Below are 17,500 nucleotides of genomic sequence, written 5' to 3'. Positions count from 1 at the left end.
CCAGACCGCATGCGGCGAGGGGCGACTCGCAACCCCCGGACCTGTGACGCCGTCGCTTACGGGGACGGCGGCAAGGTGAACCGAGCCGAGAGAGAGAAGCCGAGAGAGAGAGAGAGAGAGAGAGAGAGAGAGAGAGAGAGAGAGAGAGAGAATTATTTAATTTCATGTAAGGGAGAAAATTAAAAAAAAAAAAAGTTATCATTCTGGATGGGCGAAATCCATTACAAAAAAATCCACCACTGATTACGTCAGTATAGCAAAAAAGAAAAAAGTATAAAAAAGTATATCAAAAAGTATATTAAAAGTATGCCAAAGAGGTATATCAAAGGGACGTGCTGCGACAAATATACTACTACTGTCGACAAACCTACTCTAGATAATGTCACTAGACGCCAAAAATCCTTCGAGGGTTGCAAATGAATATTCTGAGTTCATCTGTTAGAATGTGCCGAACATGAGGTAAAGATTTATGGAAATTATAAATGACGCTTAAAGTAACTGAATGGCTATAGATGTATGCTACAAAATCACCAGCAATTAACGATGGGGTATGATTACGAGCTTCAGGACCCTTCGGTGTAGTATGGTGTGATGTGAAAGGATGGTATGGTATGTTATACTGTGTGGTGTGGTGTGGTGTGGTGTGGCAAGGTTGTATGGTATGTTGTGTTGTGTTGTGTGGTGTGGTGTGGTTTGACAGGGTGGTATGGTATGTTGTGTTGTGTTGTGTTGTGAGGTGTGCTGTGGTGTGGCGTGGTGCGGTGTGACAGGGTGATATGGTATGTTGTGTTGCGTGGTGTGGTGTGTTGTGCTGTGGTGAGGCCTCGCTAAAGCCGCTGAAGTCTATGGGAGTTAAGCATCTCATGCCCGAAAATTATTAGTGAGAGGCCGATAGACAGAGCTGCTCCTAGAGATGCTCTCCCATCTAAAAAGAAGCTCAACTGCCATTACATAATAATAGTAATAATAAAAATAATAATAATAATAATAAGAAGAAGAAGAAGAAGAAAAGAAGAAGAAGAAGAAGAAGGGAAGAAGAAGAAGAGAAGAGGAAGAAGAGAAAGAAGAAGAAGAAGAAGGAGAATAATAATAATAATAAGAAGAAGAAGATGAAGAATGAAATAAAATCTGCAGTGTTACATGACTAAAAGCACTGCCCTGTTTTATCGAAGAATGATTTTTTTTTATCTGTACCCCAGGTAATAGAAATCAAGTTTTATTTACATATATTTACCTTCGCTTTGATCTCCTTTCCTACAGGGTGCTTTATTTCTTACAACCTCCATGTATTATAGATGTAACGCATTGGGAAACAGGTTCGGGAGAGCGCTAAATCATACCAGGAGGACATATTATGAGACAGAAAAAGTGCTCAGTGCCGCTAATAAGTTGTGGTGTGCAGTGGGGTGTTGCATGTCGCCATCACACCTTCCCAGTGCTACGTGTCACATACCTGTCGTGTCACCGTTCCTTCGCTAAAACCAGGCCCAAGATTCACAAAAGAATTCAAGATTTTTTTTGTTGTAACTTAGAATGATTTTATAGGAATAGCCAGTAAGAGATATTGAGAGACTCTAACTGTTTCTTGTTACGATAATTTTCCTTTCACAACTAAGAAACTTTTTTTTGTAGTAAGACCAAGAGACGCAGGATGATTCTCCACACACCGTTTCGTGTGCCTTCTGCAAAACATAAACTTTTGTTATAAGAAATATATGTAAATCATTTGCATCAGGAGGCGTATTCCACTAGTTTATTTCTTGCCTTTCAGTCTTATCTTAGAGAGTAGACCATTTGTACTGAATTCCCCAGTGAAAGCTACAAACTACCTCTGTAGTTTGAAAAGTCTCGTAAACTGAATAAAATCGTCTGGAGATTGCAAGAATTACGTAAAAAAAGTCTAAAGATAAAAAAAAAAAAAAGGTTGCATTTCTCCTTCCGCTTTCCTCACGTAGGCTAATAATAGGCTCAGCTTACGATAAAGAACTGATCATAGCTAAGAGTTTCCGTGAATATCAAAACGTATGCAGTGGTGAGTGAGGTGGTCGCCGTAAGAGAGAGAGAGAGAGAGAGAGAGAGAGTGTGTGTGTGTGTGTGTGTGTGTGTGTGTGTAAGCTGTCACCCATGTACCGTGCACATGCCTAAAGCCTTTCACAATAGTACTTTATTTCTTAAGCCATCAGTGTACCGCGGCCAGTGACCCTGCCATTAATTATATAGTCCCAGTGGCCTTCCTCCCTGCCCTCAGCCCGTGTCAGGTGCAGTGGTGTGGTGTGGTGTGTGTGTGTCGTGTTGTGGTGCAGTGTGGTGTAGTTTTAAACGCCTCTCTCACCTGACTCATTCTCTAGGTAGGACCCAACAAATATTTCCCAAGATTGCAATACGCAACCGTCGATTTTAGTTCCAGGTCCCTGTCTAGTTCGTGGTCAGCTCAAGAATCCACCCCGGCACCTCTCAGTTGCGGGCCGAGTCTGTTTTCGATTACACCACTAGCAGGCCCCGCCTCACTGCTTGTGCCATGATCAGCAGTGCGGGGCCAGTGCGGGGCCACGCAGAGGCTGACATAAATGCCGTGCTGACACATGACACTGCACCAGACCATGACGGGCTGGGTTCCTGGCCACGGCCACGGTCACGGCGCCACCCGGGCCGCTAGGCAGCATCGGGTCGGCCGGGACGCCAGGGAAGCTGGTGTCCCGTGGGGCCCATGGAGACATGAGGGGGTCCTAGTTGCTGGCTCCTATCATGAGATGCATAACGCCACCATGACGATGATGGGTCATTGAGCTACCAATAGTAGCTACTGTTGAGCCACGTCATCCCCCCTCACCAATCCCGGGCGGTGCAAGCGGCGCGGGGCGGGGCCAGTGCACAGGGCTGGCCAATGGCGGTGGCGGCAGCACCAGAAGGGAGGAGTCATGAGGAGGAGGGGCGCCGTGTCTCCGTTGTCCCTTGTACATACATTATACTGGGAATTCTCGGCTACCACGCACCTCGCCGGCCAGCCTCTGCAACGCTGCAGCCCACCACCTGCAGCCGCCGCCACCCGCACCACACCGACCCCGCAAGTGAGTGACCGCAGCCCTGGGCAGCCACAGGGGCAGGTAGGCCCTCGTGGCAGCCTCCCATTGGGCTGGGTGAAGGGCCCCCTGGCCCCTGATGTATGGCGGGGCGGGGCACGTGATGGATGGCCGCCCCGCCCCGCCCCGTCCCGTGCTGGGTGAGGGCACGTGTTGTGAGGCCTGCAACAAGGATGGTATTCGTGGTGTGGCCACGCACGTGCTGCAGTGGCCGCCATACACTGATGAATCACTTGATGTTAGGCTGCACGTGCTTTACGGATCACAGCATTAAATGGACTGCGCGTGCGATGACATGTATGACGTGTTGCGAGAGTTCACACGTGTCGTGCAATGATATAGGTGTACTTACCTTCGTGCATAGAGTATTATAGAGTAAATAACGAACACACAAGTCATTGACAGCAGTTGTGGAATGTTAGGAGATATTTGTGTGATTCTGTGAGATAGGTGGCTTGTGGTAAGAAAGTGCCTACAAGCAGAAAATAGGTGTGGAGTAGGCAAATGTTCTGAAAAGCAAATGTGCGGCTGTGGAGGACAGCTCTGGGACATGCAGTAGCACTTGTGTAATGCAGTATGAAAGAATCAATGCAGTAAGTGAAAGATGTACAGTGTAGATGTATAGCGATGAAAGAGAAGAGTGTTTTTAAAGGACAGGGGTGTCATAAAAGGACAGATGTATGTGTTAATGACGCACAGGTGTGTTATTGAAAGGATCAGTTCTATTATGTCTTTTTGACTTTCTTCTTTTATACTCCCAAATAATTTTACTCACTTTGAGAGAGATTTTTCGAACTGGAGAGGCTACATTTAATGGATATGTGGGTGTTTGTTATTAAACGACAAGTGTTTGTAATGGAGACAGAGGCGTGTTAGCGAAGGATAGATCTGCCAGTGAAAGAAAGATGTGTTAGTGAAGGACTGATGTATATTAGTGAAGGATTGATGTACAGTATATTAATGACGGACAGATGTATGTTAGTGAAGGATAAATGTGTGTTAGTGAAGGACAGATGAGTGTTAATGAAGGATAGATGTGTGTTAGTGAAGGATAGATGTGTGATAGTGAAGGATAGATGAGTGTTAATGAAGGATAGATGTGTGTTAATGAAGGATAGATGTGTGTTAATGATGAACATAGTGTGTTTATGAATGTTAGATGTGTATTAGCGAGGGACAGATGTGTGTTAATGAAGGGTAGACGCGTGTTTATGAACAGACGTGTGGGATAAATGTGTGCCCATCAAAAATAATTTGTGTTAGTGAAAGATATTAATTTCTTGGCGATAACTAAACTCTCAAGTCAGTTTTGTACTCAAAGGGCCATGTCCCACGAGGCTCCCTATCACCTCTTCCTTATTTTTTTTACATTGTGCTTTAACCCCTGCAGCCCAGTAACTTTTTCTGTTGATGTCATCTTCATTATTCGAGATGATTTCATCAGCTAAGGAAGTACGTCACCGGGCCTAAGAGGTTAAATATTCTCGTTGAAATAATTTGTATCTCTTTTAATGTCAACAAAGACTGCTTATATAATATACAAGTGAATATTGATGTTTTCCTTATATGAAGATATGATAATGGGAACAAGTACTACGGGTGCTGAAAAGGGATGCCTTCATGCAGTGGCACTGATATAACTGGGCGGCTCCGCTACCCGGTTATACAAACCTCCCTCAGTTCCTTTACAATCCCCTGGAGGAGGATGCCGGAAAAAGGCAGCTTAATCCCACAGTTCACTGGGTTCACGTGTCAGATGAGCCAACAACAGTAACAACAACAACAACAACAACAAAAACAAGAGGTACGAAGGAAAGCCCAAGAGAATATGTCCTGAAGATGCGAATGCGTTGTTGCCAGGCTGGAAGGGGCCATGTGGGCTTAGAAGGCTCACCCAGTATTTTCTTTTTTGCCTAATTTGTTCTCTTTTTTGCACTTGCATTTTTAATATTGTTTTGTTTGGGTATTATTTAGCGTGTAGAAAATATGTTGGTGTTAATATATCGAGTGCAAAACGGCAGTGTAGGGAAGGTGTAAACGTTCTCTCTCTCTCTCTCTCTCTCTCTCTCTCTCTCTCTCTCTCTCTCTCAGCAACCGATCCTTTCTATCTCTATATCAGTCTATCTATCTGTCTGTCTACCTTTCTGTCTGTCTGTCTGTCTGTCTGTCTATTTTTTTTTTGTGTGTGTGTGTCGTGAGATTCCAGGTACCGTGTATGGGAGTGACGCGTGTTACTTCGTTTTTTATTATTTTTATTGTTGCTGTTGTTGTATTTCTTCTTCTTCCTCCTCCTCCTCCTCCTCCTCCTCCTTCTCCTCCTCCTCCCCTTCTTCCTCCTCTTCCTCCTTCTCCTCCTCCTCTTCTTCTTCATCTTCTTCCTCTTCCTCCTCCTCCTCCTCCTCATCATCATCATCATCATTATCATCATCATCATCATCATCATCATCATCACCATCATCATCATCATCATCATCATCATCATCATCATCATCAGTCATTCTCATCCTCATCCTCCTCATCCTTCTCTTCTTCTTCTTCTTCTATCTTCTTCTTCGCCTTCTTCTTCATTTTCTTCTTCTTCTCTTCTTCTTCCAGTTATTCTTACCACAACCTGACGATTATACTCATATTCTGCATATTAAAAAGACACCTCGTACTAATTACAAAAAAAATCTTCATTGTACCAAGAAAATAATATTGCTTGATACCGAAGGAGAGTTTTTCTTGGCTTAGGAGAGAAACCTTGTAATGGAGAGGTAAATGAGTGGGATTGGAGTAGTTAGATAGATAAACAGATAGAATGAAAGATAGACTGATAGATAGATTGACTGATTGACAGCTAAATAATAGATAGACAGTCATTGGGTACCCGCACAATGGTATACAGATATTTGGGACTGTAAGCAAATATTTCATCGTCAACATTATCCTCATCATACTCTTCCTCATCATCATTAGCTTCAATAACATCATCATCATCATCATCATAATCACCACCACCACCACCACAGTTATTTTATTTCCATCATCATCATCATCATCATCATCATCAATTATGACCACAACCATCACCATTATTTTACTTCTATCATCATCATCATCATCATCGTCAGTGCAACAACAACAACAGTCATGATTTTATTTCCATCACCAGCATCACCATCACCGTCACCATTATCACCACCACCATCACATCCATTATTTCATTTGGAAAGACTACTTACATGCACACACGCACACAAGGTCACCTTAAAAACACAAGTCTGCAAATTTACATACACACTCGTACACACAACTGGGCAGTGACGGTTACACTCATACTCATGGGCGGTTGGTTACACACACACACACACACACACACACACACACGGAGGTGACAGACATACCCGCACACACGCTTTGCCGCACAGTAAGTGGCACACAAAAAACTGCATACTCAGGTGCATACAAAAACTATTACGTACATGTGAACACAAAAACGAACGCACACAGCCGGTTACGTACACACACACACACACACACACACACACACACACACACATATATATATATATATATATATATATATATATATATATATATACAGAGAGAGAGAGAGAGAGAGAGAGAGAGAGAGAATGCAAATCCCTGCATACACACAGACACATACTGTTATATGCTAAAACACGTATACACATATAGACACATATGCGAATACATGCAACACATACACACGCACTTATACGTAACACACACACACACACACACACACACACACACACACACACACACACACGGCCTTCACTAAGACACCACGGGGCCGGAGAATTGACCACGGTTACGCTTGCCCGCACCCGCACCTACACCCACACCCGTACCATCCTCACCCGTCCACACCCACACCTTGATACAATATACACGCACACCCATACCCACCCTTAACCACACCCTCACCCTCATCCATCCTCGTCCACCCCCTCACCCACCCATCCACACCCATCTATACTCATGCCTTGATACAAACCACAACTACATCCATATCCACCCTAACCCTCACCCACACTCAATCCCACACTCACACCCACTTTTACACCCACTCTCAAACCCTCACTCACCCGCACCCACATCTTCATCCATACCCACCTTCACCATCATCTTCACGGTCACTTACACCTACATCCACACCACCCTCACCCTCATCCATATCCACATCAACTATCATACCGTCTACACCCATACCCCTACACTGAACACCCACCCTAACCTACAACCGTTCCATTCATACCCATCTACACCCAAACAGTCCATACCCCCACCATCACCCATTTACACCCATCCACAACCACACCCATATCATCTACTCCCATATCCACATCCATACTATCTACAGCCATCCACAACCATCTCATCTACGCCCATCCACACCCATACAGTCCATACTCGCGTCCATACCATGTAGACTGACCCACACCCATTCCATCCAATCCCACCCACACCACTTACACCCATCCTTATCCACACTCATCTCCACCCACACCATCCATCCACACCTACCCATGACCCCCCACACCTGGACCAACACTACACTCCCACATTCTTAACCTCACCCACACTCGCATCATCATCAGTCGCATCTTCATTGTCCACATAAATACCAACCTTGTCCATGCCCGCACCATCCTTGCCCCACAGGCACAGGTACAGAATAACACAACACAATAGAACTATCATCAGAGTGCCTCTCGAAAATAGATCACACTTCCAATTACTCGTCATAACAAGGTTTCCAAATTCTTACACGTCGGCTGTTTATTTACTTTCCTCAGTCACCATTTTTCGACCAACACTGCATTGCCATTGATATAGCTCATGTATCCTTGCAATCAGTGAACCTATACCAGTCAGGTGCCGCCATACTAAGCAGGTTCTGGTGTGCTTTCATCCATTCACACTACAACTTGTTTCCATTGTTGTAAACTTCACCTAACACTCAAATGACTGTGCATAAAGCCACCCATGCTCATACACGTTCGTTTTTCCTCACACTTTCACCTACTTGCTCTCAGCCGTACTCTAAACATCTTCACCCAGCCTGACAACTTAGAAAATCAGTCTCACCATCCTCATTCACCAATCTTTCTTACTACGTTCATGTACATTTACTAGTCTTCACGTCTTTCTCCTCTGTTCTGATCGCCCTCTTTTATGAATTTTCATTCTTTACTCGTACTTATTCATCTGCCGCTATTGTACCCAGCTCTTACCCAACCTTACCCTTATCTATGTAGGCAGAGGATATGTGTGGTTTGGATGGGGGAAGGTGGGAAAAAGGACAGTGGATGGAAAAGGAAAGAAACAGGGAGGCTCAATTTGCTGTGGAGAAGGGGAGGGAGAGTGTCGGTGGAGGGGAGAGGGAGTGTTGGTGGAGGCAGGGAGTATGGGGAGGGAGGAAAGAGGGAGGAGGGAGGAGTGTTTAGGGTGGAGGAAAGAGGAGGATAGTGCGTGAGGTGGGAGTGTGCGACGGGAGAGGTAGGGGTGTGGGAGAGGCAATGAGAGTGAGAGTGAAGTGGGTGGGATGGGGCAGGAACAAAAGGAGGGAGTGGAACGTGTTTGGGGTATGGAAGAGAAGAGATTATAGCTTAGTAGATTATTGCTGAGTGCATTGTGGGAGGGGAGAGAAGGGGAATGGTGAGCAGAGTGAGTGTGAAATAGAAGTGATGTGGGAGAGGGAATAAGGAAGAGGAGAGGAGATAACAGTTTAATGTGAGAGAGGAGAAGAGTGAATAGTGCATGGTGTAGGAGGGTCTAGGATGAATTATGTGGGACAGATAATATGGAAGAGAAGAGATAGTCGAAGTGATGAAATATGAAAGAATAATGATATGGGAGAAGGAACATGGAAGAGAAGGGAAGAGAAAAGAGAGGAGAAAATGTGAAGAGCATGGGAGTGGAAGGGGATTAGCATGCAGTGTGGGAGAATAAAGACGTGGTGTGTGAGAGAGAGAATGTGCAAGAGAAGAGATGACAAGTAAGGAGATAAGGAGGGCTGTGCATAGTGTGGAAGAATGAGTGGAATGGTGTTGGCTATGAAGAGAAGAGGACAGGTGGGTAGTGTGGGGAGAAGAAAGAATGATAATGATGCTGAGTGTGGGAGCTTAAATGAGAAGTAACGTTGGCTATTAGGAGAGAGAGAGAGAGAGAGAGAGAGAGAGAGAGAGAGAGAGAGAGAGAGAGAGAGAGAAGGGGGGGGGCGAGGTATGGGAAGGAGAGAACTGCGGATGGGGGAAGTCGGAGTCGAGGAGTCTTGCGTGGTGGTGTTGGGTGAGGGGGAAGTGGTGGGTAGGGGGATGGGGGAGATAAGGAAGGAGTGAGAGAAGTGCTGGGTGGTTGGGAGAGGGTGGAGGGACCCGAGGAGAGAGAGAGAGGGGGGAGGTAGAAGATAGGGAGGGTGGCACGCGAGAGACTGCACTGGATTAATCTTAAAGGACTGGGCGGTGGACTAGAAAGGGTTGGGAGGGCCTGAGTTGAGAGGGCTGTAAAGTGACTGGATGAGGGCTCAAATTATAGGGTGGCTGGGTGATCTGTGCTGGCCACGCAGGGACGGATGTAAGTGGGGCTGAGTTGGAAAGGAAGCTTGGAGGGCGATGCTGAGGGGAACGTAAAATGAAGATGAGCTGGAATGGCAGGAAAAGTTAAGTTAGTAGGTCATGTTATGTGAGGTTGTATTAGGTCATCTTTGAATATTAAACTGGGTCTGATGTAAGCAGAATGAACTGGAAATGAAGCTTGGAAGGCGATGCTGAGAACCTAATATAAGGATGAGCTAAGAAAAGGGGTAGGTTAGGTTAAGTTATGGCTGATTAGATTAGGAGTTGAGATGATCACTGAGATAGACGTACAAACGGGATGAACTGTGAAGGAAGCGTGGAAGTGGATGCCAAGGTGAACGTACGATGGAGATGACATGGGAAGGAAGGAACGGTTGGGTTAGGTTCAGATCAGCTGTGAAGGTTAGGCTGGGATGGATGTAAATGGGATAAGTAAAACACACACACACACACACACACACACACACACACACAGTCGCTACATACAAATAATGCTACACAGAAGTGAAAATGAAAATGATCTGTGAAGGAAAGTTAATGTTAGGTCAGGGTGAGTCAGGAAAGGTTTGATGAATTTTGAAGATGAAATAGTTACAGATATAAGTGTAATGAATTTAAAATAGGCTTTTTAGACGATACCACACTAAAAGTACTAGACAACGGGGACTGATTAAGTAAGATGACGTTATGTAAGGCTATTATATTAAACTATTAGGTTAGACGAAATTTGTAGGTTGAACTTAAACTGATATAAATGAAGTGAACCGAAAGGAGGCGTAATAAAGGAGATGCCACAGTGAACTTGTGAGGAAGTGGGAAGAAAGATAGCCAGGTGTAACTGAGAAGACTATGAAACTGGCTAACATCTCCGGCAAGGCGTCACACAGGTTATTTTACGTTTGGAGAGTTGAAATTGCAATAAAACGCGTCACAGTAAGAAAACTCAGAAATAATGAAGAATAAAGGAAACTTAAATATTTGCAAGGAGTACAAAGCAAGACGCAAGTGTGACTAAATGGATGAATAAGGAAGCTAGGTAGGTTAGGTTTGGTTAGGTTACATATACTTAAATAAATGCGAGATATGCAACTCTGGAATATTTACAAGGAATTCTGGAAAATGATGGGTAGCTTTGGGGAACTGCGAAGGGAGTTTGCTAGGTTAGGTGAAGTGAGGTTAGGACAGGGTAGGTTAGGTGTCAGACAAGGTTAGAAGAAAATAAGTGAACCTCTAAAACATTTGCTAAGAATAGCCTATGAGGAAAACGTCCTATGGTTTCGACTGGGACGGAGGTTTGAATGGATAGATTAGATGTGATTAGGGTAAGTAACGAATACTGAAATTACTTGGAGAAAAGGGGAGGAAGCACGATTAGTTTAGTTTAGTTTAGGTTAAGGTGAGTTAGGCTAATTTAGGAGTAAGTTAGATTCTTGTATGTTAAAGTAATTTTGGCTAGTTTAGGTTAAGGTAAATTTAGTTAGTTTAAGTTACGAAGACTAAAAGACGTCACACAGAGGCAGAAAAATATGAATGAAACCCAGGAATATCTGCTAGGTGTATACGCGGGATATGCTGTATAGTCTGGATGGGGAAGGCAGTTTGCTAGGAGTGGCTGGGTAGGGAGGCTGTGTGGGCTGGACTGGGCAGGGCTGGGGTATGCTCAAGGTCGCCGCTAGGGTGTTAACTAAACCCCACTGATAACGACGGAAAACAAATTATCGTACGACCAGAGGACACAACCCGCACACACACCACTCCTTGCCTCTCCCCGCCTTTGCTTACCTACCTACCTCTATTTCTCTCTCTTTTCTCCCTCATCTTCTTCTCTCTTTATCTATATATCTACCTATCTATCTGTCTACCTATCTATCTATTTATACTCTGCAAGACTGAATAACTTTTTCCTTTACAGCAGAAGACTTAAACCGTATTCTCAATCCTACACGTACACAACTGGCCATCTCGGGAAGCCTGACTCAATTTTTTCTTTCTGCTTTTACCATTCAGCATTTTTAACATCTCAAATTAGAGGATTACTGATATTGGCTTTCAGTTTTTCGACTTTATTTGGAAGACACTCCTATCTGCTAGAGTGCTTACCTGTGCCCTAACAACAACGGAAATATTGATGGTTCTTGGGATGGGGAGAGTTAATATAATTGATAGTTATAGCAGTGCTGGCGATGGTAGTGATGGTAATGATGGTAGTATTGATGGTGGTGATAATGGTAATGGTGGTGGTGATAGTGACTGGTGATAGTTTTAGCAGTGATGGTGATAGTGATGGTGGTGGGGATGGTGGGAGAGGTGTAAGGGACAGCCGTAAGTAAGGACCTTGACGAATTGCAAGGTGAACACACACACGCCTTGCATTGTTGACTAGTGAGTTGCACTCCCTCTTGCCCTCTCTTGCCCTGGCCTCTCTCTCTCTCTTGCCCTCGCCTCTTTCTCTTGTCCTCACCTCCCTCTTGTCCACCCCTCCTCTCTTGCCCTTACCTTTCTCTTGCCAACGCCCCCTATTGCCCTCATCCTTCTCTTCTTCTCACCCTTCTCTTGTCCTCATCTCTCTCTTGCCCTAGCCCCTCTCTTGCCCTCATCCTCCTCTTGCTCTTGCACTTCTCTTGCCCTCAACCTCTCTTGACATTACGCTTCACTTACCTTCATCCCTCTCTTGCCCTCACCCCTTTCTTGCCTTCACCCCTTTCTTGCCCTCACCCCTCTTTTGCCTACATCTTTCTCATTCGTTTTTTGTCCTACCACATTTTCGTGCCCTCTCCAATCGCTTGCCTTCTGCTGCCCATTTCCCTTTCTTAACCTCACTCTCTCTCTCTCTCTCTATCTCTTGCCCTCACCCCTTCCTCCCTAAATTGCTTTCTCCCCTCCCTCTTGCCCATTCCCCACTCCTCCTTGCCTTATCAGAATGTCTTGCTTTTCCTTGTTTCTTCTGTGGGTTGGGAGCTTTTCCGATGTGGAAGTCTCTCTTAGGGCGGCCCTGTCCGTCTGTCTCTCACCAACACATTTCGGACGCGAGGTACATCACTCCTGTAGACCTTCACGAAGCCCCGTATTACCACCCTGATGGTCCCGCATCAGTCTGGTAACGTTGTATTTGTTTCTTATATAAAGTATTGAAAGAATTGTTATAGCATCTCTCTCTCTCTCTCTCTCTCTCTCTCTCTCTCTCTCTCTCTCTCTCTCTCTCTCTCTGCGTGGAAATTAGAGGTATTTCAATTTTCTCTGTTTTCCTATTTTGGGAAGGGGATGCATTTTTCACAGACTCGGCTTTTCCTCGTAATAAAGCAGCGAGAAGGATCGAAACATTTTGGTACACAGTTTAACAGTACTTAGGTTTCTTTATTAGATTTTACTCTCCGTATTTGATATTACGAAATGAGCAACTGAAACATTTACGAAAATATTTGTATCTTGGTATATTCCGTCTTCTTTATTTTTTATTCTATTTTTTTTTAATTTTTATATTTATATTTTCTCTCTACGACATAAATAATCTAAATATCGACGGAGTTTGATATATGACTGTTTCATTATGTCTTTTTTTTTTATTATTTACGCGTTCTTTAGTATGTATTTTCCTTTGTTGTCCTAATTTTTTCTCATTATCTTTATTTTCCTGTCGCCTACCAGTGGAAACAAACGATGGAATAATTTACGAAAGTTTTCACCTTTTTTTATTCCATTTTCTTTACTTCAATCATGACATTCACTGAGGCACACCATTGATTTGTACAGCTTTTCCTCTTTATTGTTTTCCTCTTCTTACCTCTTAGATCATTTTTTTTTCAACGTTTTCTTCGCCTTTGTCTCTCGTCTCTCTCTCATGCTTGGTGGTCTAGTGGGGTACGGCGCTCCAACCGGATGGGCACATAAGGGTTTCCATCTGAGGCCTGGCTGGAGTTTATTGCTCACATTAGGCCACTCACTAGCGAGGGCGTTTGGCCACCCTTGCCTGAATTGTCCAGACTGATTCGACTAGCCCTGGGCCCCTACGCTCCTGATGGGGCGAAGAAGGACTGGATGATATATAAAACAGGATTTAGAAATTTCCTCTGATGGCATTATTTCAGGATATATTTTTCTTTCACTTCTTTCTTTTCCCCAAAATTATTAGCAGAGGACATTTCATCATAGAACATTTTATTTATTTATGTATATTATTTATTTATTTGTTTGTTTATTTATTTATGCATTTTTTATTCATTCTTGTCTCTTCGTGTTATTTTTTTCTGATGCCCAGTAAGGACATTGCCCCACATTAATCTCTCTCTCTCTCTCTCTCTCTCTCTCTCTCTCTCTCTCTCTCTCTCTCTCTCTCTCTCTCTCTCTCTCTCTCTCTCTCTCTCTCTCTCTCTCTCTCTCTCTCTCTCTCTCTCTCTCTCTCTCTCTCTCTCTCTCTCTCTCTCTCTCTCTCTCTCTCTCTCTCTCTCTCTCCCATTTTACGTTTTTGGCTCTTACCTTCAAACACTATGTGCAGAATTTTCCTTCTTCATCACATATTCTGTACGTTACGTCTAACTTCTGTGCACACTTTTTTTCTTTTTTTTTAATGATGTGTCCTACAGCTTCTCTTTGCTTTGCTTCTGTCTTATTTAATTTCTTTTGTTTTAAGCATTGCCTTCACCACTTTAGGCATTTTTCTTCATATTATTTTAAAAACAATTTCCAGCAGCCTACTTAGAACATGAATTCACACATTTTTCTTAATGTTTATCATTAAATTCATTATATTTGCATATTACAACTGTTAAAACGTCTACCTGTTTGTATATAAAATTTCATCGCTTTCTTTTTCATTAATATTTGCTGTCTCTTTAAATATTACATTACACACACCAATAATTCCTATATTTTCTTTCAGTTTTAAAAAGTATTGTTTCAGTCATGACTTCGTAAACTAAAGCCATTTCAGAACACATTATTTATTATATATTTCTTCGTCCTCAATTAGCTTTTATTTCAGTCACTACATTTACAAAGTTAATATATTTCTCCTACATCTTTATATTTCTCTTTGTCCTAACCATTCAATATATTTCACTCATTACTTTTCCGTCAAGCCATTTTTTTTTTTTCTGTTTTTTTTTAGCTGCGTTGTCCTTGCTGTTAGCTTGTGAGTATAATTCAGTAACTATATTTTAAGACTCCAGCCATTTCTTCCAAATTCTTTTTCGATATATTTTTTCTCTCTCCATCATTACACTTAGAGATTCCTGCTATTTTTCCTTACATTTCTCTCTCTCTCTCTCTCTCTCTCTCTCTCTCTCTCTCTCTCTCTCTCTCTCTCTCTCTCTCTCTCTCGGCTGGCCTCTTAACCCCGTGCGAGATGTAGGCTAATAATTTTGGCCAATGTATCAGGTCTGGAGTGTGGTCCCGGCCCCATCCCTCAGTCAGCGGGCGGTGAGAGAGAGAGAGAGAGAGAGAGAGAGAGAGAGAGAGAGAGAGTTTGGGAACGTACGTGTGTGTATGTGTGTGTGTGTTGGAGTTGGGCCTGGATGGCATGTTGACTTTTGTACCTGCGTTTTAGGTCTGTTTGTGTGGGTTTTATTTTAAAGTGCATGCCTGTATACGTGTTTGTATGTTTTAGGAGAGAGGATATGCATTTGCTATATTTTTTCACTGTCTCCTTGATTTTCTATATTCCTTGTGAGACTATATGAAAAAAGTGAGACTGAAATTCCTCAAAAACCATCCCTTCTAAAAGAGGTTAAACAATAGGATTAAAATCAGGAATAGTTTCAGTCAGAGGTGCCTAGATAAATAACGTATGAAAGAGTGGAGGTCGTAGGCAGAGGGAAAGACATAATGAGGAAGCCTGTTACATAGCTGAGTGGAGGTCGTAGGAAAGACAGAATGAGGAAGTCTGTTATATAGCTGACTAGAGCTTGAGTGTGTGTGTGTGTGTGTGTGTGTGTGTGTGTGTGTGTGTGTGTGGGTTAGGCCTCTTTGCCAACCCTGGTGACTTATGGACGCATTGTGGCTCACAGAGAGTGAGAGAGGGAGAGAGAGAAGGAAACAGTCCTCTCTCTCTCTCTCTCTCTCTCTCTCTCTCTCTCTCTCTCTCTCACACACACACACACACACACACACACACACACACACACACACACACATTTTCTTTCTTAAGCTGTAATTATAGAGTAAGTCTCGCAATTAATTCTCTCTCTCTCTCTCTCTCTCTCTCTCTCTCTCTCTCTCTCTCTCTCTCTATCACTTGCAATTGCACGACCCCTCAGCAACATCGGCGCCTTTTCATGTTGCAACGAGGCGACAGGTGGGCCTTGCATATCTAATTTGCAAAGAAGTGCTCAATTATCCAAGAATTAATCGGCGAATCTTGAGGCAGGACTAAAGAGAGTGGAAAGCGAGACGAAATGAGATGGGAAAGTTGTGCTCAGGTCTTGGTTCGCCCTGTGTGTGTGTGTGATCTGTATGGGGGTGAAGGGTAGTGCCGTGTGTGTATGGGAGGGGGTGCAGTGGATTGCAGTTGTGTGTGTGTGTGTGTGTGTGTGTATGAAAATGTGTGCGTGTATGCATGTGTGTGTGTGTGTGTGTGTGTGTGTGTGTGTGTGTGTGTGTGTGTGTGTGTGTGTGTGTGTGTGTGTGTGTGTGTGTGTGTGTGTGTGTGTGTGTGTGTGTGTGTGTGTATGTGTGTGTGTGTGTGTGTGTGCGTGTATGTGTGTGTGTGTGAGAAAGAGAGAGAGAGAGAGTGTGTGAGGGAAGGAGGCTGCGTCCATTTATTCCTGTGTGTATACTGTATGTGCGCTCGTGAGGTTGCTGTGTACGTTGTTACCTGTGTATGTGTGTATGTAAGTGTGAGTGAATGTGCACACGCTCGTTTATACCTGTGTGCGCGTGGGTAGGCCATGTAAGTGATCCATACCTGTGCGGGTTTCTGTCTACTCATGTGCGTTACTACCTGTGTGTGCGTGTACGTGAGGATCATTTTAATGTGTACAATGGGGCCTGTAATCATTAATAGCCATGTTTACCTGTGTACGTATTTGGCAGACTGGATGTGTGTGTGTGTGTGTGTGTGTGTGTGTGTGTGTGTGTGTGTGTGTGTGTGTGTGTGTGTGTTGTGCTCGCGCGCGCGTATGGCTTGAGATGGGAAGGGCCTGAACAGGATTGTTTTCCTAATACTTGGTGCTTTCCTGGTTATGGTTTAATTATAGGCCATGAGAGGGGCAGGGCTGAGAGAACGAAGGGGGGAAGGGGAGAAGGAGGAGCGATATGGATGGAGGGGGTTGGGAGGGAGAGAGGGACGGGGATGGAGAGAGAGGGAGGTAGAGATGAAAGAATGGAGAGGTGGGAAAGGGAAGGAGTGAGGTAGAGATAGGAGAGAGCGAGAAATAGGTGAGGAGGTGGGGTGGGGGAGAAGGGAAAGATGAGGAAGAAGATGGATGGAATGAGAGAGGGAGAGGTGAGGGGGTGGAGAGACATGAAGTAAGGGAGAGATGGGAAGGGAGCTGGAGGAAGGAAGAGAACTAGAGAGAAGGAGGGGAGGGGGAAATGAGGGAGGTATAGGGAGGAAAGGAAATAGGATGCATGAGGAACGATGAAAGGAGGAAGAGAGAGAGTGGGAGGACAAGGGAAGTTTTGAAGAATGTGGGATGGAAGAAGAGATAGAGAGGGAAGAGTGAGAAGAGATGAAAATGAGGAAATGAAGAGGAAAAGTAGAGGGATAAGGGTAGGAGAGTGAGATGGAAGAGGAAGGAGGGAGGCGGAAGAACCGGGAATGATAAGATTAGTGGGAAGGAAGAGGGAAGGGAGGTAAAGATGGGGAGAGAGAGGAGGTGGGGAGAAAAATAGGTAAAA

The 17,500-nt window shown here is 44.1% G+C and overlaps 1 protein-coding gene across 1 annotated transcript in view; it reads left to right on the top strand.

The window, feature by feature from the left end:
• Positions 1–2,918: 2,918 nt before the first annotated feature.
• LOC145410970 (uncharacterized) overlaps positions 2,919–17,500 on the top strand; it is a 46,266-nt gene continuing 31,684 nt past the window's right edge. Inside the window, exon 1 of the mRNA XM_080281025.1 lies at positions 2,919–3,068. Coding sequence (XP_080137151.1) covers positions 2,919–3,068 — 150 coding nt within the window. The remainder of the gene's footprint in view (positions 3,069–17,500) is intronic.

Source organism: Coenobita brevimanus, chromosome 87 (genome assembly GCF_032717465.1).
Source record: "Coenobita brevimanus isolate Jiangsu-jjx chromosome 87, ASM3271746v2, whole genome shotgun sequence".
Lineage (NCBI taxonomy): Eukaryota > Metazoa > Arthropoda > Malacostraca > Decapoda > Coenobitidae > Coenobita > Coenobita brevimanus.
The sequence above is the reverse complement of the archived record's forward strand: the minus strand, read 5'-3'. Positions and strand labels throughout refer to the sequence as shown.